This window comes from Bactrocera latifrons, unplaced genomic scaffold (assembly GCF_001853355.1).
Source record: "Bactrocera latifrons isolate USDA-ARS-PBARC rearing strain unplaced genomic scaffold, ASM185335v1 scaffold_310, whole genome shotgun sequence".
NCBI lineage: Eukaryota > Metazoa > Arthropoda > Insecta > Diptera > Tephritidae > Bactrocera > Bactrocera latifrons.
Window position 1 is genome coordinate 115,883 of NW_017536742.1, and position 23,283 is coordinate 139,165.

At 32.5% G+C, this 23,283-nt stretch overlaps 6 protein-coding genes across 15 annotated transcripts in view; 4 read left to right on the plus strand and 2 right to left on the minus strand.

The window, feature by feature from the left end:
- The window catches only part of LOC108970859 (DEP domain-containing protein 5), a 13,224-nt gene extending 2,870 nt beyond the window's left edge, over window positions 1–10,354 (minus strand). Inside the window, exons 1-15 of one of the 7 annotated variants that reach the window (XM_018936524.1) lie at window positions 10,221–10,354; window positions 9,857–10,158; window positions 7,267–7,986; window positions 6,955–7,197; window positions 6,754–6,869; window positions 6,516–6,687; window positions 6,272–6,448; window positions 5,858–6,056; window positions 5,667–5,798; window positions 4,208–4,261; window positions 1,975–2,401; window positions 1,739–1,913; window positions 1,453–1,647; window positions 744–821; window positions 228–292 (exon numbers count right to left, since the gene is read on the minus strand). In XM_018936524.1, coding sequence (XP_018792069.1) covers window positions 228–292; window positions 744–821; window positions 1,453–1,647; window positions 1,739–1,913; window positions 1,975–2,401; window positions 4,208–4,261; window positions 5,667–5,798; window positions 5,858–6,056; window positions 6,272–6,448; window positions 6,516–6,687; window positions 6,754–6,869; window positions 6,955–7,197; window positions 7,267–7,986; window positions 9,857–10,158; window positions 10,221–10,263 — 3,098 coding nt within the window. In that variant the 5' untranslated portion in view covers window positions 10,264–10,354. Of the gene's footprint in view, window positions 1–227; window positions 293–743; window positions 822–1,452; window positions 1,648–1,738; window positions 1,914–1,974; window positions 2,402–4,207; window positions 4,310–5,666; window positions 5,799–5,857; window positions 6,057–6,271; window positions 6,449–6,515; window positions 6,688–6,753; window positions 6,870–6,954; window positions 7,198–7,266; window positions 7,987–8,057; window positions 8,082–9,856; window positions 10,159–10,220 lie in introns of those variants that run through there. The other 6 variants (XM_018936523.1, XM_018936527.1, XM_018936525.1 and 3 more) reach the window with 6 other exon arrangements.
- Window positions 10,355–10,604: 250 nt separating this feature from the next.
- Window positions 10,605–11,872, plus strand: LOC108970860. Its single transcript, XM_018936530.1, has 2 exons — window positions 10,605–10,884; window positions 11,006–11,872. The coding sequence occupies exons 1-2, from the start codon at window positions 10,734–10,736 to the stop codon at window positions 11,758–11,760; spliced, it is 906 nt and encodes a 301-aa protein (XP_018792075.1). The 5' UTR covers window positions 10,605–10,733; the 3' UTR covers window positions 11,761–11,872.
- Window positions 11,873–12,187: 315 nt separating this feature from the next.
- On the minus strand, window positions 12,188–17,536 carry LOC108970857 (puromycin-sensitive aminopeptidase). 3 transcript variants are annotated; one of them, XM_018936520.1, is made up of 8 exons: window positions 17,244–17,535; window positions 16,948–17,013; window positions 16,011–16,672; window positions 14,624–15,440; window positions 13,447–14,551; window positions 13,149–13,368; window positions 12,962–13,084; window positions 12,188–12,878 (listed from the first exon to the last, which is right to left on the minus strand). In XM_018936520.1, the coding sequence occupies exons 1-8, from the start codon at window positions 17,305–17,307 to the stop codon at window positions 12,669–12,671; spliced, it is 3,267 nt and encodes a 1,088-aa protein (XP_018792065.1). In that variant the 5' UTR covers window positions 17,308–17,535; the 3' UTR covers window positions 12,188–12,668. The 3 variants fall into 3 exon arrangements, with proteins under 3 accessions (XP_018792065.1, XP_018792063.1, XP_018792064.1); XM_018936518.1 differs by lacking the exon at window positions 16,948–17,013 and having other exon boundaries at window positions 17,244–17,534; XM_018936519.1 differs by lacking the exons at window positions 12,188–12,878; window positions 12,962–13,084; window positions 16,948–17,013 and having other exon boundaries at window positions 13,287–13,370; window positions 13,448–14,551; window positions 17,244–17,536.
- A 175-nt stretch (window positions 17,537–17,711) lies between these two features.
- On the plus strand, window positions 17,712–18,981 carry LOC108970858 (ATP synthase subunit b, mitochondrial). The gene is made up of 4 exons (XM_018936521.1): window positions 17,712–17,847; window positions 18,070–18,395; window positions 18,469–18,657; window positions 18,724–18,981. The coding sequence occupies exons 1-4, from the start codon at window positions 17,820–17,822 to the stop codon at window positions 18,901–18,903; spliced, it is 723 nt and encodes a 240-aa protein (XP_018792066.1). The 5' UTR covers window positions 17,712–17,819; the 3' UTR covers window positions 18,904–18,981.
- A 512-nt stretch (window positions 18,982–19,493) lies between these two features.
- LOC108970852 (stress-associated endoplasmic reticulum protein 2) lies at window positions 19,494–20,813 on the plus strand. 2 transcript variants are annotated; one of them, XM_018936510.1, is made up of 3 exons: window positions 19,494–19,603; window positions 19,770–19,877; window positions 20,313–20,813. In XM_018936510.1, the coding sequence occupies exons 2-3, from the start codon at window positions 19,794–19,796 to the stop codon at window positions 20,421–20,423; spliced, it is 195 nt and encodes a 64-aa protein (XP_018792055.1). In that variant the 5' UTR covers window positions 19,494–19,603; window positions 19,770–19,793; the 3' UTR covers window positions 20,424–20,813. The 2 variants fall into 2 exon arrangements, with proteins under 2 accessions (XP_018792055.1, XP_018792056.1); XM_018936511.1 differs by lacking the exon at window positions 19,494–19,603 and adding an exon at window positions 19,615–19,707.
- Window positions 20,814–21,676: 863 nt separating this feature from the next.
- LOC108970851 (UPF0235 protein C15orf40 homolog) lies at window positions 21,677–23,269 on the plus strand. Its single transcript, XM_018936509.1, has 3 exons — window positions 21,677–22,429; window positions 22,655–22,807; window positions 22,911–23,269. The coding sequence occupies exon 1, from the start codon at window positions 21,962–21,964 to the stop codon at window positions 22,364–22,366; it is 405 nt and encodes a 134-aa protein (XP_018792054.1). The 5' UTR covers window positions 21,677–21,961; the 3' UTR covers window positions 22,367–22,429; window positions 22,655–22,807; window positions 22,911–23,269.
- Window positions 23,270–23,283: the final 14 nt, after the last annotated feature.

The following is a 23,283-nucleotide window of genomic DNA, read 5'->3' on the forward strand; positions in this document are numbered from 1 at the left end:
CAGAAGGTTGCCGAAGAAATAGAATAGATATGTGCGTATGTAGGTGATAAAAAATATATGTAAATAGCATTATTATGTATAATATATAACTATGTATGTAAGCAAACACCGTAGGAGTAGAAAAGCCTTTGAAACAAATCAAATAATTGTTACTGATAATGAGTTAGGTGCTGCCACAATACTGTTAYTATAACCGTTAACAACATAATAAATGACAGAATAAGAACCTTGGTCGTTTTTCCGGTAGCCGATTGCTTCCAACACGTTCACGAAAGGGCGAATTCACCAGTCCCTTCAGGTTCGAGTGGTACGTCAGAAGAAAAGTTGCATACATAATGTAATTAACACCATATTTATTTCAATATTTCTGTATCTAAGTATATGTAATATGTACATATATTTAATGAACTAGAGATTTTCCTATTTCGACATTTCGCTAAATTTATTGTTAGTTTTGAATATGAAACGTTACTAAATGCGATTTATTTTTACAGTAAGGAGCAAAATAAGGAAAAATTGATTGTAGTTCGTCTCAAAGTTAGAATTCGATTTCACAATTAATATAAATTAAAAACTGTGTGTATATATTAATTTATGATTGTTGGATAGATGATCAATTCGCAATCACAGTGGTGGAAAGAAATTACAAGTACGACTAAATAGAAATTTGTATGTATGTAATAGACGAAATGTATGTATGAATATGTACGTTATACTGAATGTAAAGATTTTAAGTAAAGAACCTGGTTGGGTTGAGGTCTGGAAATAATGCTGGTACTGTGACGTCGTCGTGTTAAATGACTTTGTGCAGTGGGGCTATCCTGTAAATGATTCCAACTCGATACATAAGCCGAAAGCAATAATAATTTGGAAAAGATCAGAAATTAGCTTCGCTTAAAGTAGTCAACGAGTATATATAATATAATAAACATAGAATACTATATACATAAACATACTAGTACACGAGTTAATTACAAAAAAAAAAAAAAATAGAAAAATAAAATATCGAAAATTTACAACCTACATCATTATGTTCAGCCAATTACAATTAAAACGATTTCCTGTCAATTTAAAGTGAAATGAAATGAAATCAAGCTATTTGTACATTAAATTATTGAAACGAGAGTTGCAAAATTAAAATACTTTAAACAWAATATAAATAAATATACAACAATTGGAATAAAAAGTAGAAGAATATAAATATTAGATATATTTATTTTAGAAATTGAGGTAAGCATATGAATAACGTTAAAATAACATATTAGAATGAAGTAAATAAATTAATCAATAATTAGATGCCGCTTTGAATCATCCAAAACTGKCTTGATTATATTAAAATATGTATATATATTTTGTAAAAGTAAAGTTTTTAGATCAGAATTATTTATGTGAGAAGCAAGAAATATAAACAATATTTAAGGCAAATCATTTTTATCTACGATACTGGCTTACATGGATTCGCTGCCGTTTCACTTTGTTTATATGCACTTCCATAAAACGCATGAAGTCTTCGACCTGTCTCTTTGTATTGTCCACAGCTAGATCTGTATAGATATCACAGCGTTGACTTCCGTATTCTATGATTTTTTTCATCGCTAAGTTATCAGTGGGTAGTAAATACATACGGTAACGCCAATATTTCAGACTCTGTGATATTATGTTCAAAATTGAGAAAAACAAATCATACCAATTTCAATAAGAATGCCGACTTCACTTTTAGAATTGAGCAATAACTTACCTCCATCAAAGGATAGTCACGGTCACCGCGTGTACAAATATAATGATCCATATAGTTCCAATTGAAATTTTCTAATTTTTCCGTCGTAAAATTAACACCTGATATTTCATAAGTCTCGTGTTGGGGAGCATGAAAACGATAACGGTAGTCAACGTTAATGGGCGGATAAGGATGTCTAAAATATTTTGAAATTCAGAAGTACAAATGTATAATTACAATAACTATAGGTCACTCACCTTGGCCGATAACCAGTGACTGTTATCACGGATCCAATCAATGTTATTCGGTGAAATATTCGACCAATAGAGAGCAAATATTCCTTCATCACTTCAGTCGGTGCAATAATTCCTAAAACGGAAGATGGCTTTTGTTGCTTGTAGCCGCCACAGCATGGCGCCTGTGCTGGTTGAGTRTTCTTCTCCTCGAACACAATTAGCTGGAAGCCCTGTGCCAATCGTTGGGACACAATCTCCCGAAAGACTTCCTCCGTAGAAAGAGGTTTACGATACACCGCTCTACTATTAGCATAATCAAAATTTACATCGTCAGGCAGAAGCGTATAATCAGATATAACATAATCATTATGCAGAGAACGTTTATCTGGGAAATAATCGGTTGTGATTGGCAAACAAGCCGGTATGGTTAGCGATTTCCAATCCACACCTAAAATTGTGGATGGTTAAAAACGTACGATTAATAACTTTATTTTATTATACGAGTGAAACAAGCAAAGTAATGTTATTACAGGCAAAGTCGGTTACACAGAATACAGAAAGGACGTCACAATAAATAAAATAAAAATATAAACCACTAAACACTTTATAAAGTGAAATTTAATTCAATGTAGAACAAGAATAAGGAAAGCCATAGCCTTTGGAAAAGCGAAACTGTGCTATTTGCAAATAAATCGACAAGAAAAAATATATACATACGATTTACCATATTTGCTTTATATATATACATATGGATGTATGCATGTATGTAAATTGTGTAAAGAACATTAAAATGCGAATAATGTTTGTAAGCAAGGATATGGAAAGTAAATGAGAATGAAAAGTCACTAGTTGCTGCACATTAAAAATGGTCCACGCTACTACGTTTGGAAAACTCTGTTAGCGATCAACCTCGTTTGATCGGATATTAATGGAACGTCGATTTCGTTGTCAGTCATTTCGACAATATACGAGTTTGAAACAATATACATACATATATTCAAAGGGTTAATACAATAATCTTAATAGTCGAAATAGGTTGATTTCCAAATGTTGTGTTTTAGCCGTTTGTGTAGACATTTGGATTTCCTTTTAAATAAGCGAAACATTTTATATTTACATATGATTATCTACGTGTTTGGATAGAATTGTGTATAATTGGAGGTACATAGCGATAGCTTAATAAAATAAATGTTATTTTGCAACAAGTGACAAGCTTTAAACAAACTTATGTGAAATATAAAATGAATTATAATCCTTTTCAAGAAAAGTGCATGCAATGTGTGCTTATGTATGTATGTATACATACGAATATTGTGAATTTTTTATCTTGGTGCAAACTTCCAGTTTCCAGATTAAAATATTAAGTGCGTGTACTTAATTATTGCTATTCCATGATATGCGAGCAATTTATTTAAAAAAAAAAAATTATGCAACTATTATATTTATAATAATTGCGTTAATTTTACGTTTGTATGTAGGTATGTAGGTTTAAGTGTATATATTATTGGCTGCCAAAACTAGTATATAACGAATGTTTATGAGTCGACAAGTTCAAGAGACCAAACTACTCCAACATAAATGTTCAAAATGTTCGTACAAAGAATGTATGTAAACGTATACATATGTATGGGTATTAAAACTGTGCCATTATTTGAGTAAGTTGCCTAGTCTATAAATCGAGTAATAAAAATGATTATTACCTAAGTACTTAACAAATAATTTCAATATTATTCAATGGATGAATTTTACTTGTTTTTAGTTGATTTACTAGTATTTAATAAAAATTTAGAATCATCAATTAATCGCACAGTCATATTTGTTATACTATTATATCAAACAAGCACTTAAAATAAAACTACCGTGAATCGTTCTAATAACAAAAATAAGTTACAATATTATTACGGTGCGCCGATACAATAAAATAAACTACTAGGTGCATTGATAAAAGATTAAATATGCATACAGTGTAAGCCAAGCATTTTTGAATGGCGGGGCATGCATTCGAAATTTTTGTCTCTCTGTTGAACTTATTTTTTTTTGTGTTTCTCTTTCTAAACGTATAATTGTGGCTACTTGTAATAAACCATACGCATGCCTTTTTGCTATGAGCGCACGCACACCTACAAATTGCTTGAATTATGCTGCACACTTTTTCTTTTTACTCTATACAAATTGAAGCAAAGCTTTTGAAGTATAAAATGTTAAATATTACTAGAAAATGTGTAGGAATTTTTTATTTGAGTGTTTTGCAAACCTATTATTACTTTTCCTCTGCCATCTGCCTTTGCGCTCTGACTTTTAGTAGGAGCTTCGGTTTCAACAATAGGWTTTAAATGTTTTCCCATTTTTGCATTCGCTTTTCATTCATATGCATGTAGGTAGTATTTTTGWGGACCAAAATGTTATGGATTCAATTTTGATGTAATATTTAATTTTTTTAAAGTTGTTTAAAGTTGGCGAGCAAATAAGTTTTTTTTAAGTTTAAGAATTTATTGGAATATTTTCAGTTTGCAAATTGTTATTTTATATTTTTGTGTTTTTTTGTTCGTTCACACAAATTTTCACGCATTTTATGGGAAGTAAGAAAAAATGAGAGAAAATATTTTATGTATTAGTATCAAAATTTTTCAACATTGCCTTAATAAACTCACATATATATCTATTATATATTATATAACTAAAACATAAAAACAATGCACGCACAATGTTAAATATCGCTTTCAAAACAATTCGATGCGGCCACATTTCACTATTGATAAATACTTAAAGCTAGTTGAGTTATTTTTATAATGAACAAAGGAAAACAAATCATTTATGAAACTTACAGACTATGACAATATTTTGATTTAGTGATAACTACAATGAGGATTAGTCCTGCGCTATATGATACCACATTTTCAATAAGGAAATATAGTTCCACGGAAAAAATTTTTTTGGTAAATTTTTAATTATTACAGATGCCCGGACTTATGGACTTACAAATAATATAATTGAGAACATTACATGGACGCCCCAATGCGCTCCAATAGCATTTAGGCATTCTATGAAAATTTCAGGTTTTGCTGATATTATATTGTAAATTTATTCCAAAAACTATTAATAGCGAAACTCAATAGTATATGTACAAATATATCATATATATGTATTTAAATATGTATATACTATTTAACTCTTAGTTTATTATATAGGCTAAACTATCTTTGAATATCGTGAAGCTTTTAGGATTTTTGTCTAAATTGAGTTTGTTTCATGCTAGTTCACAAGCACTGATTTGGTATTTACATACATATGAATTTGTGTAAATTAAAACATGACTTCTACCATTTATGTAGGTAAATGTATACAAAAATCGACAAAATACATACGCGTATGTGATTTGGAAATCATAAAACCACTTTTTATAATAGGCTATGATATTATTGTTTTTAACTTCAAATAAGACATTTAAAGGATTCTTTGTGTTAAAGCAACAACTATAAAAGTAGTCAAATTCATTTTTAGTCAAGTGAGGAAATAAAGTACATTATTACATATAAATAGTTTATTGCAAAGGACATTGGACACATGTTAAACGCGAAAAAAAACATTTCAAAACCATAATATATTTTGTTTATATTATTACATATATGTATTTGTAAAAAAAAAGTACATAAATCTAAAATAGTTTTTTGACATGATTATTTATAACTTAATATGGTCCTATAAGAACATACCTGTTGTTATAGCTGGTGTCCATTCCTGCTCTCCCGTCGCACCCCATAAGAAACTTTTTGTGGGTACTGCTGCGCCTGCTGTCACATTATTTGGGCTATTGTTCAAGAGTGAATTATTTCGTTTTTTGAGAACTTGAGAGAAAAATCATTAGTAATCATATCTTTCATAAAACTTAATTTCACTAGCTTACATTCATTATTATCACAATCATTGCTTGATGTAAAGGATTTGTTTAACGAAGAACATGTGAATGTGTGATCATAATCACATGTGCTAAATCCTGAAGTGTATTCATTATCGTTATTAATAATATTACTGTAGCTTAAATTGTGGGGTTTGGCAGGTACGGCTTGGTAATGATGTTGTTGTATTAAAACACCAGTAGGTCCCTATAAAATATTCATAGATATTTATAGAGGTCCCTATAAAATATTTATAGATATTTATAGATATTTTATTAGGTGTTATCTACGAATTTATCTATAGAACGGCAAGTGTTTACTTTCATATTTGGACTAAATTTTATGTAATTTTGAAATGTACTGTTTTTTTACATTGAATTGTTAATATTTTAAATAAACAATACTTGTAATTAAACCGTTACCTTTGGGAATATGTGCGTCCAACGTCGACGATTCGAAGTRAGTTTTATTGTAACGTGAGAAGGATCGAATGGGTTGATTAATGCTCGCCCCGGKCGAACGATAGGGGCAATAGAAACAATGGAACGTCGTGAATTCTTATCAGAAGCTAATGATTCAGACAAGTTGGGCGAATCAGTCTACAGAGAATGGGGTCATTAAAATTTATTTCGTAAATAAATATAAACGGCAAGTATGTGTATCTACCAAAGCAGCTAGSATTCCTGATGTACCATGATATATATCTGGATCAGACATTTTACGTCGCAAGTTTGGAATTTTCGTAGGTGTTAAATTCTCCCAGTCATGGTTTCGGTAGGCTGACGTCTCTAAGCTAGGCACGGAAGTCTTTTTAGCACGTATAACTCGTTGCAACGAACTATGTATTAAACAAGTATATATCTTGGTATATCGATCAATCATTTCGGATTTTAAATTATCATACCAAGTGCTCTGAGCTGGTGGAGGCTGAAATATTTGCTCGTCATAGGCATCATAATCAAACAATGAATTATGTATATATTCAGATTGGTTGCAACTCAAAAAGTGTTTTTCACTTTCCTAAAATTAAATTATTGTTGTGTTATCGAATATTACTTGAAATATATGTATAACTATAAATTAGTCAAATAAATAAATAACTGACTCTGTTTTCCTTATTTAATGTGATATTTGCAACCATTGGTGGCAATTTAATGCGCGGTATAAAATTTGAGTATGCAACTTTTTTGTTAGTTGAGTAAAAACTTAAATTTATCCAATGTGGGAGTGAATAATCGTCCGCTGAGGTTAAAGAAGTGTCCTTGTTGTGAAATTTTAAAAGTGGAACAGCGTGTAAAGGTTGTTCTCCTACACATACTAAATCACTACCAACGCCATTATCAATTATCTAGAGTAAAATTGCAATCATATAAATTTAATATTTAAATAGTTTACCAATACACAGATTGTGACTTACCCGCTGCTTGGTAATATTCGTAAGTTCTCTGTCGACTTCAAACACCCCAACACCAGGTGTGATAACAACAGACAACTGACCCGTTCGGTCAAATGTCCTATCCAGGTAGTGTTTTTCGAACGTGTTTAATGAAATATTTAATACTTCCAGGAAGTTGCCTTGAGCCGCTGTGGAATTAGTAGCTGCGGGAATGGATACACCCTCACGCTCATGGTAACGCAGCACCGTTGATTCGTACGATGTAAATAGTTTGCGTAACTGCGTCAATACAGTGCACCAATCTTCATTGCGTTCATTTTGAATAGCAACACGATAAAAATCTTCATAATAACGGCCTTTATAATCCAATTGAAGGCAATCGCGCATATGATCTGGAAACTCGTCAAGTGATTTCGCAGCATAAAATGTACGAGAAAACAATACAATCGTGACTTCGTGATTGCAGCCCAATTTCTTCCACTTATGAAATAGTTCAGTAAGGAACCCGTTAACCGCTTTTTCGAAATATAAATCGCCGTGTATGTCAAAATCCCACATTTCTGATGACATTTGCAGAAACAAATATACCATTGAAGTACTACTGCGGAATACAATCTTTGTTTCTTCCGTTATTACTCCACAGGAAACGCGTTCACCTTGRGCCCACATCTCATAAACTTGACAACGAATTTGCATTTCAATATTTTCGATTTTTTTATTTATATAAACACAAGTGTCCGTCTGTAAATTAATAAAAGAGTTTTTGGGGATCTCGTAGTTATTTCAACGTAATTTATTTATTTATACTTTACCTATGTAATCATTTATGATTTTTAATGTATTTAGTACTGTCATAAGTTCTGTTACAAGTGTGGGCCATTATAAAAATTAAACTATATACAATTATTTTTTAATTCAGTGGATTTTATTTAATAATACTTTTTTTAGATGAGCGATGTATAAAATTTCATTTTGWTTTTTTGACTGACGATAGGGTTTGACGCGAAGATCATCTCGAATTAGTTTTGCCATTGATCTGGCCGATATATCCATTTCCTTTGACATATCTATTTGTTTTGTACATAGATCTTTCGCGAATTGTTTTTAAGACCATTTCTCTTTCTGTCGTCAATTGTAGATGATTTGGAAAAACGATAAATAGCGGGGTAAACAAACATTCTCGAAACATTTAGTTCTTTGGGAAGGTCATGAATTTTCCCTGTTCTTTTTCCACACTTATGTAAAGCAATCCCTGAAATACGATTTTCTTTATTTCCCCATTTCATTGTTAATAAGCGAAAGTAAACATTGAACCATTGTCCAAACCTACGAGTAACAAATCTTAAATTTTTCGCAATATATACTGTGATGTATACAAAGAAGTATACTTTTCGAATGAGAGAAATTACGATAAGAATGCAATTGAATAAGAAACTCGGGGTGAAAGGACTGCGTTCAGACGAGGACTAGTTTTGTCACTCATTACCGGCAAATTCTTTTTTAGTGTCGCTCATTGCGTTCACACACGCGACGTTTTTATTTTGTATATCACATTCTCTATTTCTTGCAAGCTTATGTACGTGGTACATGAAAATATTTTTGGTTAGCTAATTTCTATCCGTATACCTAGGGCATAGCATAAATAGACATAGCATAAATTGTTATGGATATTTACATAATAAATAAAAAATATAGATAATAAAATTCAAATTTCGGAACATAAATATAAACTTTATTTTGAAACCCAGCCTCCAAAATCTACAAAAATATCGTTTTGGGCGTCAAAAATAGTCCTCCTGTGAACATAGTCTAAGGAGAAAGTGGTGAGGATTTTGTTTTTACTTTTTTTACTAGATAAGATTCTCCATTTTTCTTGTTTGTTTGTTTGTAAACAGAGCATAAACAAAGCAACATAGAAAAAGTATTTATTTACAGGCTTTTACCAGTTTTCGTTGTTGCCTCTTATCATTCTTAAATTCATAATTACCCGATAAACGCAATCTCGTTTTTCTCATCCTTGGACCTAATTACTAATTTCGGATGCACTGAAGCTATAATACTTTTCACAAATACAAATCCTACAATACAAGAACTTGATTTGTATCGGTCTTATATGCTCTGGTGGTTCGATATTGTATCGTTTCTTTATAGAATTATTTATGCCTAATTTGTTGAAGATATCTTTTCTAAAAAAAAGTTTTCCATACAAGGCCATGTTTTAATCATTCAGTTTGTAGGGTGCTATAATGGTTCAATAACGTTGTTTCGGACATATTAGCAGCTTCGTGGAAAAAAAAGGTTTGCCCACGTTCGATCAGATCGATATGTCAAAAACTGAATAACCCTTATATACAGAAGGACAAGCATGACTAAGTCGATCCAGCTCGTCATACTGATCATTTATATATACATTTAATAAGGTCTTCGACGTTTCCTTCTATTTACTTTGTACCTTTTTCAGGGTATGGTAACGGCACTTTTTCTGCTAATTTGTTCTCGCTGTATGTATTTAAAATTTTGTAACAGAAGTTATGGCAAGACTAAGTAGTTAAAGAACTTAGCACATTACAGTTAAAATTATATTATAAATAGTTAACATATACATACATACCAAATAAGTTTTCAAACGCCACATTTCGGATCTTCCCATATATTGATCTTTAAACGCAATTTCAATAGAATCAAGAGCTACATCATTTGCATTCACTCGTCGCATAAACACATAGGCAAACTTTCTTAAATTGAACTGAGTAGCAATGCCTGCCTCAATGCTAATTTCGTCACGGCGAAGATCGTTAAATTTGGTAATTTGCAATAATAATCTAGTATTTTCATCTTCGCGGTCATAAACCTCAACAACATCACCTATTTTTGTGTCGGGATGTTCCTTTTGATTAATCAGCAAGTCCGCATCTGGAATACGAAAACATCAATTTAGTATCCCGAGTTATTATAAAAAACGAGCTCTAGCTTACCGCTGTAGGACTTTTGATGTGTATTTAATTTGTAATGTTTCATATTTCATATATATATTTATAACTTTTTACTGCTATTAACATTTTTTATTTAGCGTCCTGTTTATTGTCTCGTTGAAATTTATGTATAGGAACTAGAAACAGAAATGGCTGCTGTCAGAAACAGCTGTTACTGATAACAATTTATTTACARCAAGAGGTTTGTTCTCTCACTTTTCCGAGAGATAGATTTTTGAAAATCTCAGTTCTAAATCGGGTGTAATTAATAATAATATATATTATAATACAATATAAAATTATATAAAGAATGTCATTTAAAAATATATTTTGCTATCCTAGTCGTTTTATAGGGATAACTGAAGATATCCATATGTACATAGATTTACAATTTGAATTTATCAATATGTCAAATAATCACTCACTCAGAATTGCGATGTTACACTTTGCAAACGATAAAATTTAGCGTCAAATCGCATCACATCAATGACATGAAGCTATTGTGCTTATTTTAGTATGAAAATGGCTGACACTGAACTTATTCTGAAAATAATTAATGCTGTAAAAAAGCGTGATTGCTTATGGAATGTACATTCTTCAGAATATGCAAAGCGAGACAAATTAGAAAAAGCTTGGCAAGAAGTTGCTGCTGATGTAGGCAAACCAGGTAAGTACAAATTAGAAATTTGGCAAAGCTATGTTAGGCGGCATGGTATGTTCATATTGCAATTATATAGTAGATGTGATGCCTTGATGTGATTTTTTTTTWAATTTATACTTCTTTGCAGACGTTTTTTGCCGCGAAAAATGGAGGAATGTTCGCACTGGCTTCCTACGCAGCATTCAATATAATACTAATATTCGTTCCGACTATGGTGATAGTACCGAAGATTTACCCACACCTCGTCGCAAACGTTTCTATTTGTACGATGAAATAAAATTCCTTTTGCCGACAACGGAAACAATAGGACAAACTAAAAGGAGGCGAAAGCTCTCGCGCAGTGCAAAGCCGAGAATTTCCATTGATGATAACAGTGGAGATATTTGCGAAATCTCAACTATACAATCAAGTTACACTACGCAAGATGATATTAAGCACTACAACAACAACGACACAAATCAAAGTACTAACATTGCCTATCCAGAAATATTGAATGAACTCCAACTCACCGCTAATGCATCTAAACCATTAACTAGGCAATCTGATGTGGCTATTACAATGAAAATGAATCAACAATCGCCCCCATTAAAGCTCGATGAAGGAAAAGCAGAGCAAATGAAGCATACGGCTCCTATAAATGTTTCATCTAGTGCAACAAGATATGAAGTGGGCAATAATACTACGGTTGGAGAATCGTTCAATGTCAGTGCAAATCGTATTGAATCTGACATTCGCGATGAGGAGCAACTCCTGGCATTTTTTCGAGGTAATATCGACGATATCTTGTCACTGACACGCCCTAAGCAACGTTTGTTCAAGCGACGTATGCTGGAACTAATAGACGATTTGCATCGATCGGATAATGGCCGTTATTGTTCTTGACCATGAAATGTAAGATTGACATTTATTAGCTTCTTGACCATGAAATGTAATATGCATATTTATTAAACTTTTCTTAACCATAAATATGAATAAACAGAAAATACATTCCGATTTTGTTTTGAAATTACCTAAAATTACTCCACCAAAATGAATTACATCCTTTTCCTCAATATACATATKTAAGAAAACACCTTGGGGTTATTAATTCGTTTTAATCATTTTATTAATATATTTATGCAATTTAAAAATACAGGTATCAATATTACAGTATTTATATCTAAAAATGCAAATTCATCCAATTTTTTGCTTTGCAATAGCTTTATTAATGAAATTGTATTTTATTTGAACATGTTGATCTAARCTTATATAGTCGTGCACTGGATAACAAAATCAAATTACTTAAAATTATAAGCGCTACATTCAATGGCAAATCAATATATACTAGGTATCAAAGGATAGTGGAAAAATTAATACAGTGCGTACTAACGGTGGTTTTTAATGATTAAATAAATAATCAAATTTGCAATCATCCTTCAGCTTGTGACAAGCTGTTGAATATTTAAAGAAAATACCTTCGTATATAAGTAAATGCTTGATAATATTACCCATGTTCTTCGCAAACAATTATATTTAGTTAAAAAATATCTGCCAATATGTGTTTATCTAGAAAAAAAAAGTTTCTATGCATACTTCCCATTTTGTTTGACTATTTTATTGTAAATTTCGTATGATAAACAGCTTCACTAACCAAAATGTTAACCGATTATTTGCCCTACCGTATGAAGTGCTATATTATGATGAGCTTTGGCTTTATGATGCTTTTATTTCAGCTGTGACTCTGTTTTCCCCTCCACATTTCTGTTTATTTCATTCTGGGTTAACAAGATATATAAATGTACGGAGCAATTTTACTGATTTTTCAGATAAGTAGTCAGGGAATCTAAATCACGCTTCAACCAGTTAGCGTTAAGGCGAATAGTCTCCACAGCTTGAGATACAGTACGCTCGGTACCAGGAAACTGATTTTTCTTAAAATAAGTTTCAACTTCAATAGCTCGTTCCTCCGAAGCGAAATTCTCAATAAGATACTTGATAAGGCGTGTCAAGAGGAAACTACCCTGTAAAATAAATATAAATGACGGGTAAGTAGTATGACATTGATTAGTTATATGCATTTATTCGCGAAGTAAAGCTTGCTYACCTGGTATTGTTGCAATAACTTCTGATTATTATCTTTGAAGAATTCCCAAGCCAATACCCGTCCTTTGGGATTCACCGCCACAGCAACAATAACAAAAACTGAGTCCTGTGCACGTACTTCTCCCTAAAATATCAGTGGTGGCAAAATTACAATAAGCAATAAAAGCTACCAAATATTATGTACTCACCGACATGGCGAAATCTATAACTTTACGTAATATATTTACATTGCCAATACAACCCAACGCTCTTGAAATACGATCTTGTTCTTCATGTAAATCTGTGGAACGGTACAGTTGCAGCATCTCATTGAATATTTTTTCATCACCATCCTGCAATACCGCTTTGTAACATGTGGAACGCAAGTCAGCTGGTATAGGATTCGTTCCATCGGCATGATTATTAAACCTGATAAAGAAAAGCATATTGAAATAATACATATTTATAGGACATATGAATGACAAATTGCAAAATGTATTTATGTACCTTTTTTTTGCTTCGGCAATGATGTCCTTGCATCGGAAGGATACCAAACGCGACAAAACCAGACTTCGTAATAAAGTGTCTAAATGGTTCTCGCCTTCTCGCACATCCCAGCCTAAGCGATCAGCCACTGGCCGATACAACTTTTCCCCATAACGGTTAAAGTCTTCCATTAAGTCTGTATGAGAAATCAGTATGTGCAAGTTTGCCAATGAATTGGTAATAGCAGTCCATACAGTATAATTAGTTTCGTTACGATATGAATCGATAAGCTTCAGCACCTCAGCTGTGCTTGCTTGACCTGCTTGCACCATCGCAAACATGTCATCAATCAATCCCAAACGGTCAAGCGGTGGCAACTCCATTTTTCGCACAGCGGGTAATAATTTTTCGAGCATTTCCTTGGAGTATCTTGTCCGATAGAAACCAACTGTGCCAGGATTGATTTTTACCCAATCATCTGCAGTTACATCGTCCAATACAACTTCCATTGACTTTTGATCTAATAAAAAGGTTTTCGCAATCTTATTGGGATCACGTGATGTGGAAACGGTTACCGGAATCACCCAAGTATAATCACCATCCGGTGCTGAACCATCAGCAGTAAACTTATTTTGAGTCAATTTTAGAAGCCTTCGATTGTCACTATTTTGCACAGACTCCACACTTACTACTGGGAACCCTTTCAATTTGATCCAAGTWGACATAACTTTAGCGACTGGTTTTGAACTGGCTTCCTGCAAAGCAGCCCATAAATCTTCAGTGAAGGTATTCTTATATTGATGGCGTKTTAGGTAAATGTTCATGCCCTTTCGAAAGTCCTCCTCCCCAATATAGTCGTGAAGCATACGAATGACAGAGGCGCCTTTGTTGTAACTAATTTCATCAAAAATTTCATCAATCTCACATGGATGCCCCACCGGTACTTCAATTGGATGTGAATTCTTCAACGAATCTAATTCTAATGCCCGAGTATACATATCTGTGACAAATTGGGTCCAAATATCATATTCGGGAAACAAATGGTTGACACATAGAAATTCAACAAATGAAGCATAGCCTTCATTTAACCACAAATGTGTCCACCACTCCATGGTAACCAAATTGCCTGAAAACAAAATTAAGTAAAAAATTAAAAAAAACTAGCTGGCAAAAATTGATGAATTTACATTACACTTACCAAACCACTGATGGGCTATCTCATGTCCCACAGTTAAGGCAATAGATTGTTTGCGCATAAGAGAAGTATTTTTGGGATCAACTAATACAAAAGTTTCACGATATGTCACAAGTCCCCAGTTCTCCATGGCACCCGCCGAAAAATCGGATATCGCTATCAAATCCATTTTTGGTAAAGGATATGCAATGTTGAAATAACTCTTATAGTAAGGCAAAACTTTAGTAGCCACTTCAAGTGCAAAAAGACCTTGCTCTTTCTTGCCAATTGGTGTGAACACTCGCACTATTACACCATCTTCGGATTTACCTTCGACATAATCATATTCACCAACTACAACAGCTACCAAATATGTAGACATTATTGGAGTCCTATCGAAGCGTATGCGACGTAAATTATTTTCAAGTTTTTCTTCTTGAATCTCAGGCATATTTGAAAGTGCGACTCGATCTTGTGGCACGATTAATGCTATATCGAAAGTTGCTTTGATAGCTGGTTCGTCCCAGCAAGGGAAACAACGTCTAGCATCAGTGGCTTCGAATTGAGTTACTCCAGCATATCGTTCTTCGCCACCGGGCGTAAAATACTTGCTTCGATAAAAACCTTTCATCTTATCGTTGAGTTCTCCAGCGAAGCACATTTTCAAAACACCACATGATGCAGCTGGAAGTTCCTTTTCGAATATCAATGTGGCAGTTTCATTATCAGTGGAATAAGTAATATTACTTGGTTGCAATATCTCGCCATTTAATTCCAAGTCAACTTTATTTATTGTGATGTCCAAAGCATTCAGGGTAATACTTTTAGTTGCGTCACATATCTATAAGTTGTACATATATTTTAAATTTCTTTCAATAATACAACGAACAAAGGAAAATAATGGTATCTCTCACAAAGAGATGTAAAAGTAGTATTTGCGTTGCATTTTCTTATCTCATTATTAAATGTATTTATCTTAAGAGCAATTACTAAGTCATTCAGTTTTCAACAGCAAATGGTGGCAAACACGGATAATTAGACATGGTAAGGCTTTAAATATCGTATATAGATTATATTATAAATGTATGTTTATACGCACAAATATGCTACGTAGGTGTTTTTTATTCGAAATCCCTTCGGGTTTTTCAATAAAAACTATTTTCTATGCATTATTTTGATATCTACATATATATAATATATACACATGTATGTMTATACTTGTTGTGAAATAATACATATTCGAATTGCTAACGTCATTAAAGTATCCATGCGGAAACTCTGCTTTCTTTCTTTCTTTTAATACGGTAGAAGTGAAAGCAAAATTTATTTTATTCCCATTCACTCCCATAAATATTTACCGTCCTTCATTCACACATATATTTACACTCGACATACTTAATATATCACATACCTTTAAGTGTACGCTAGTATTGCCCTCGAAAGTGAAAGCCTCTAAATTCGGCTGTAACTCTAAAACATAGTGCGTTGGCACAACGTCAGTTGGAAGGCGCTTAAATTCCTTTTGAGGTGATGTGGACATGTTTCGGCGGATTTCAAATCTATGGCCAGCAACACTATTAAAACCAGCGTCGGCGGAAGTGCGGGAAAGAACAAAACCGTACTTTTGGCACAGATCACCTAAAAGCGGGGCTTCCGTATATTTAAGCGGTGCTCCCAAAGATGCACTTGAATAATCTCGATAAAATTGTTTTTGCTGTTTTACGTACTGCTTTGAAGAAATTGCAGTATCCAGATGCTCACACAAATGACAATTTTCTGTACATAAAGAACTTTCAAATGATAATACTGAAGCACAATTTATTTTTGGGTACACAAAGCAAGACAATTGGCTGGCGGACTGTTTCGAAACAATTAGAGCAACATCAATTGCAGTTATTTTGCGACAACAATGATAATCCGAATACAAACGAGCACGCAACGGATTCGAAAATTCTTGTGAAAATTTTAATCTTGACTGGTATTCCGGTATTCTCTGCCGTACAAATCTTAATTTAATGCCGTGTATGTTTCTGATGAATCGAGTCAACTTAACGGGACTATTGCAACTGACAGCTGGAATGGCATGCAAAAAGTAGCACAAAAATGTTAGATGATTAGTGCTACCAACTTAAAAGGTTAATTTCATTTCAAGTTGGAATATCAGTAAAGCAGAACTTCGTAGAACATGTGTAAATTAAAAAAAACGCACACAGATTCAAAAAGCATTCCAAAAGTATTGACAATAATAAAAGAAAATTTGAGAGGTCGTTATTTATTAAAGCCTTTTAACAGTGGGTAAATTATTTGGCTGCGTAAAAGTGAATAAAGCAACACTGGTTATTTTTTACCTTTCAATAAATGTTGTGTGAACTCGGTATTTGCTTTTGCCAAATCAAGACGTAACTTTCCCAACTCTATATTAGTGAAAGAATCGAATCGCAAAGATAAAATACAGTATGCATGGAATAAAATTGTAAATACATTTTAAGTTCTAGGGGTTTTACGATCTGTATACATATGTATAAAAATATGTCTATAAAGTGAGAAGCCAGTGGCGTTATCAAATGAGCTTAACCAGACCATCACTAGGAAAATTATTCCAACCAGAATTTTCTTCAAAATAATGAATTACAATATCTATTACCGTTTTTGAATTTCCAAGCGTGTATTGCTGTCCGGCAACCAGCTTTTAAAGCATTAGTATACATTTCACTTTCCTAAAATTCTATATAATAGTAATGAATGAGAGAAATGATTTAACGACAGGAGGAATGAATAAAGAACTTTTAGAGAAAATAGAATGGCAAGGCATACCCGGGAAAACATAATATTGCATATTTTGTTTTTGTGTTCACACCTGATACACATGAGACCATTGGAAGGATAGATTATATTATGTTGACTTATTCATGGAAGGATCTCAGAGTTGCATTTATTTTGATCTTATCAACCATTTTGAAACAACAAGAAAAAATGTTATAATAGAATTTTGACAATTTGCATTTAAATAAACTTTATTATTGTTAAATCTGTTGTTATATAACTGTTCTAATGAAAACTTAAATTTTCTGCTTAAGAAAACTTGWGCTGGCTGTGAATGTTTCATAAGAAGAGGAAGAAGACACCTTGACATTTGACAGTTAAGCTGATTTGGKCGAACAGTATAGAACTCATTTTTGTCGATTTTTTCTTCAAAAGAAGTATTTACTGAAAATTAAAAATGTTGTCAAGAACCGCTTTACTTTCAGGTAATAATAATAAAAATATTTGTATTTTAATTATATAATTTAAATAATTTCCTATTTGCCAAATCAAARGTGTAGTTATGTGGGAGAATATGCATGTTACGCGACTACTTTTGTCATCGTGGTTTATGTAATCGCGAGTGAAACGTCAAATTAGTATTTGCAAAAAAKAGAATAGTGGGGTTTTGCAACATACTTTTAATAATTTTATGTACGATTTTTCAGTTCAACGTCCTTTGGGTGTCCTAGCTATGAGATCAGCTAGTGCGGCCGGTTCAGGTGATCAAGTTGCTCGCCGAGAGCGTCCGGAACATCCTGGCAAAGTTCGTTTAGGTTTCATTCCAGAAGAGTGGTTCCAGTTTTTCTACAATAAAACTGGTGTCACTGGCCCATATACTTTTGGTGTTGGTCTGCTTACTTACCTATGTTCCAAGGAAATTTACGTCATGGAGCATGAATACTACAGCGGCTTGTCTCTGGCCATTATGGCAATCGTTGCTGTAAAGAAACTTGGACCTACTGTCGCTGCTTGGACAGATAAAGAAATCGACGTACGATTTATTTAAATATTAGGATTTGAAATTGAACACGGCTTTTAACAAGAAATTTTTCATGATATCCTAGAGAATCGAAAATGAATGGAAATCTGGCCGAGAGGAGGAACTCCAAAATCTTGCTGATGCTATCGAAGCCGAAAAGAAGGAACAATGGCGCGCTGAAGGTGCTTTATTGCTTATGGATGCCAAAAAAGAAAACATAGCATTACAATTGGAAGCTGCATTCCGCGAACGCGCTATGAATGTCTACACTGAGGTATAATGCACCTTTTCTCTTGTGAATATATAAATATGTATAATAAAAATGTACCGCTAATCATAGGTAAAACGCCGTTTAGATTACCAAGTGGAATGCCGTCATATTGAACGCCGTATTAACCAAAAACACATGGTGAACTGGATTGTAAACAATGTTCTCGGTTCAATCACTCCTCAGCAAGAGAAGGAAACTCTTGACAAATGCATTGCTGATTTAAGCGCTCTTGCTGTTCGCGCCAAATAGATTACTTGTTTATAATTTAAAATATATTTTGAAAGAAAAACGAATGTATAATTTAATATTTAAATTGTAAAGAATGAACAATTGCAACAATTTTCTTCTTTAAATATAAAATTCTGCATTGACTGCGCCCAGAAAAGAAATGTCATTATGCTGTTGTTGTTGTTGTAACGGCAGAATTCTGCCGAGTTGACAGTCCTTGGCCGGATAAAAATCCGGGTCCGTTCCGGTTTTCGTAGACCCGACTGTCGTGGGAACGGAGAAATGTCATTATTTTAACTTATTATAAATAATCAAGAAATTACGAAAATAAAAACTAGTTAAAGGTATTTTACAGTATTGAGAAGTAGAATGAATAATTAATAAAATTTCAACATATAATAAGGTTACATTTTATTTGAATATTCCAGAAAAGGAGAAGTCTAAAAATTATGATTTGACATTAATTTAATTGGAGATCATTTATTTCGCAGCAAAATTATTTTGAAAAATGTTSTTGATTTTTAAGAATATAAATCAGCCTAACACAATAAATTCCATACAAATTCATCATAGCAATAAAATCTTTGGTACCAAAAATGCAACTATGTAGTCGGTAAAATGGGCATCCCTTTTAACTGTCAAAGATTCGGTTCGGCTAATCATACGTGTCGTTTTATTGTGTCGCTCTCGACGTGTTCATTTTGTTTCTTTGGCAAAAAAGGTAAAAATAGTTACTATCTGAAAATATCGTAAACTGTGAAATTTGAAGTGAAAACTTAGATTTAAGAAAATCAAACTAAAATTAATGAAGTAGCTGTTTAGCAAGTAGTTTTCGTATAGCAGTTGCCACAATATTGTTTTCAACTTGTTTTCTGTATTTTTTATAGCAAAGCCAAAATAGTCCTAAAAAGATGGCCCCACCACAAAGGATGCGTGTCGCTAATGAAAAGGCTAGCAAATACGTGACCATGCGAGGCAACGTACCAAAGTCATCGGTAAGTACAAACAGGTTATCAGTGCCCTCCATTTTTCTATAATATATCGAAATTTAATTTTTAAAGTTATACATGAAAATGTTGAAATTTTGTAGAAACGTTAACAAATTTTCAAACATTTAAAATTGYTTTCCTAAATTTATTATGAGTTATAGAGAAAACCTCAAAAACAAAACAGGTGAAAGTGCCACGCCGCTGTTCTACGTCTTTAATGTTTGCTTATCGTTGATTGTTTTCATATGTATTCATATACATGTGTGCATACTAGGTAATGTCAACGTACACTTGCTTTTGATGTTTGTAAAATATTTGAATAATATTTGTATAGCATTATGTAGAAAACAAAATTGATATTGTCATATATACATATACATATATGTACGTATAAAGAATATCAAATGATTGTTAATAATTATGAATAATTTGTTTTTCCAGAAATCCAAAGATAACCAATACCCTGTTGGACCTTGGCTTTTGGCATTGTTTATTTTCGTGGTTTGCGGTTCTGCTATTTTCCAAATAATCCAGTCTATTCGAGCAGCGTAAAACTATAAACACCAACTAAATGATCTTTAATTTTAAATGCAATGAATATTCTTCCGAAATCCAATCATATATAATTGCCATACTTTTAAAAGTTTTTTTTTAAATGATTTCAAATAATAGTTTATTTAATGTGCTTGAAGTCTGAAATGATTTATTTTATATGTTGAAAATTATAAGCATTGAGGAATTAAATGCACCGGCTTAATATTTCAGCAGTTAAAATGTATAAATTTATTTTCGAAAGCATTCCTTTTTGGTGATTATTGTGATTGGTTGGTTTTTCTCGAGCAACATATTGTACTGTAAGCTCGGTATTTAAGATACAACTTAAAAATTAAATTGATTTACGTAATTTTGTATAGAAATGGTAATACATTAATTTTTTTACTTCTTACAAAAGAAACCATGTTTTTTTATTTTAGAGTTTGAAATGTATCAATTTGTTGAAGTAAATATTGTATTTCAAAAAGGTAATAAGAGTGATAGAGAATGGAGTCATGTGTAGAAGTTCGCGCAAGTGAGGAGGAAAGTTCGCTGATCGCCATTCACTTGGGAGAGGGCAGAAACGATTCTTTTACATATGACTCAAGCAGCTCACGACTATTCGATACAGATGTTAACTATTATGTTCTCGAAAACCGTTTCAATAGACGTTATATATGTATGTATGTTTTACTAGGTTGATTAAACCGTTGGATTTTGTGAATGAAGTTATGTAAAGAAAAAATGCCAATCTTTGAGTGGCAAAATGTTTATTTAGCTAAATTGTTGCAATCATCATATAAAATTTTCTGTTCGAATAACGTCAAAGTTTGTTTTAATTTTGAAATAATACTATATGTAGTCGAATATCGCCAATTTTACCTATTGAACAAGTTAATTACTCATGTTTTTAAAGATGATTTTTTGTAATTGTATATTTGATAAAGATAAACCTTTTGTAGAAACTATTTAAATAACAAGTTATGTCAGGAATGTTTTCAGCAAGAGTGAAAACTACTAGAACAACAACAACCTCTCTCTTAAAGTTTAAATGGCTTTCTTCAGATCAGCTATGTTCAAAATCGATACTGATAAAAGTCATATCGTTTTAAATCAATTTAAAACCTAACGACACGTCTGCATGACAGCGATTGTTTTGGTCTGCAAAAGTCGTCTGTAAGCCAGCTTTTTAAACAAATTGAAGATGGCAGCGACATTTCTTCGTTGTTGCCATACTAAAACTATTACTTTGAATGAAATTTAAAAAATTTTCTTCAGAGCGAATTTTTTTGTGTTAATAGATCGATTCATTTGTCTTGAATGATATATTGTTATTACATTAGATATATAATATCTAGAATACGATATCGGCAAAATTAGAAATGGTTTTAATTTAACGACAGCGACTACTACAAGCTAACTGTTCCCATAAAACGTGTGTATTTTAATTTTTGCCACCTGCTGCATGTCGCTCTATGTGCCATACTTAAAACTAAAAGAAATAACAGMTGATTTTATATTTATTGGGAAGAGAAATTTATAAAAAAAATTTGTGAATGCGGCGCATATTTCATACGTTTTTAAGTGTTATGTCAAAGAATAAAAACAAAAAGTCTGCTACCGTTGTTGCTGTAGATGAGAAGAAACCAAGTAGTGGTCCTGTGCAGTTGGACAAAAGCGGAAACATTTGCATTCGAATCCTCGCTAAACCAGGGGCCAAAATGAATGGCATTACGGATATAGGAAATGAAGGAGTTGGAATACAAATAGCAGCACCGCCCACAGAAGGAGAAGCGAACGCAGAACTTGTGAAATACCTGTCCAAACTTTTAGGATTACGCAAAAGTGACGTATCGCTGGATAAGGGATCTCGGTCACGGAATAAATTAGTAATGATTAGTAAAGGAGTTACGACATTGGAAAATGTAAACAAAGCATTAAAAAGAGAATGCGAGACATAGAACGTAAAATGTTTATGTTAAGAATCATTTAATATACATACATATACTTCATCATTGGAGTTAGTAAGTCTGCATTTTTAACGAATAATATAATTTAATGCAACCAAATAGAGCAGCATGATTTTAATAAATTGTATTACTGAACATAATWAAGTCATCTTCCCATTAGAAAGTTGAATAATTTTTAAATTTATTTTATCTTAACAAATCTTAGCAATATGTTTCAACTGTAATAATAGATACAAATGTATATGCATTAGTAAATAAATACATGTATTTTAATTGCAGCAATCACTGTCATAGGCATCGTCTTTAATCCAACCAAACAGAAAGTATCCAATTGTAAGACCTAACAGAATTGATAGGCACAGCCAGTAATTGAAACTCATAAATATCAACATTAGTAGCATTGATAACATAACTTGAAATAAGAACAATAAGGTTTGTATAAGATGTTGAGGTGCTGTTATTTGCTTAAATAATTGTTTATTTTTAAGTCCAGCAATTGTGCTGCATACAACATCTGTATTCTCTTTGTTTTTAGATATCTTTTCAAGTTCCCTACGAAGAAGGAACTGTCGCCAAAACTTGACACCTTCATACAAGAATGCCAAAAGGAAAATAGCAAACGCAGACAATGAAAATTCTAAAATTGTTCTTGCAGTCCAACTCTTCCAGAGAATTTGCTCGCAATGCCCACCATGAAACTGAAAATAAGGCCAGCAAATAAGCATTGTAGTATTACACAAATAATATCAACTTACGAGCATCATATGCGGGCAAGAAACTTCCATTTTATCGTGATGACCTTCGGACATCTTAACTATACTCCTAGCTTTCAGTATAGATAAACAAAATTGAATATTTTTGATTAAACTATTGTTATTAATTAAAAGAAATGCAGAGGCAACGAGTTT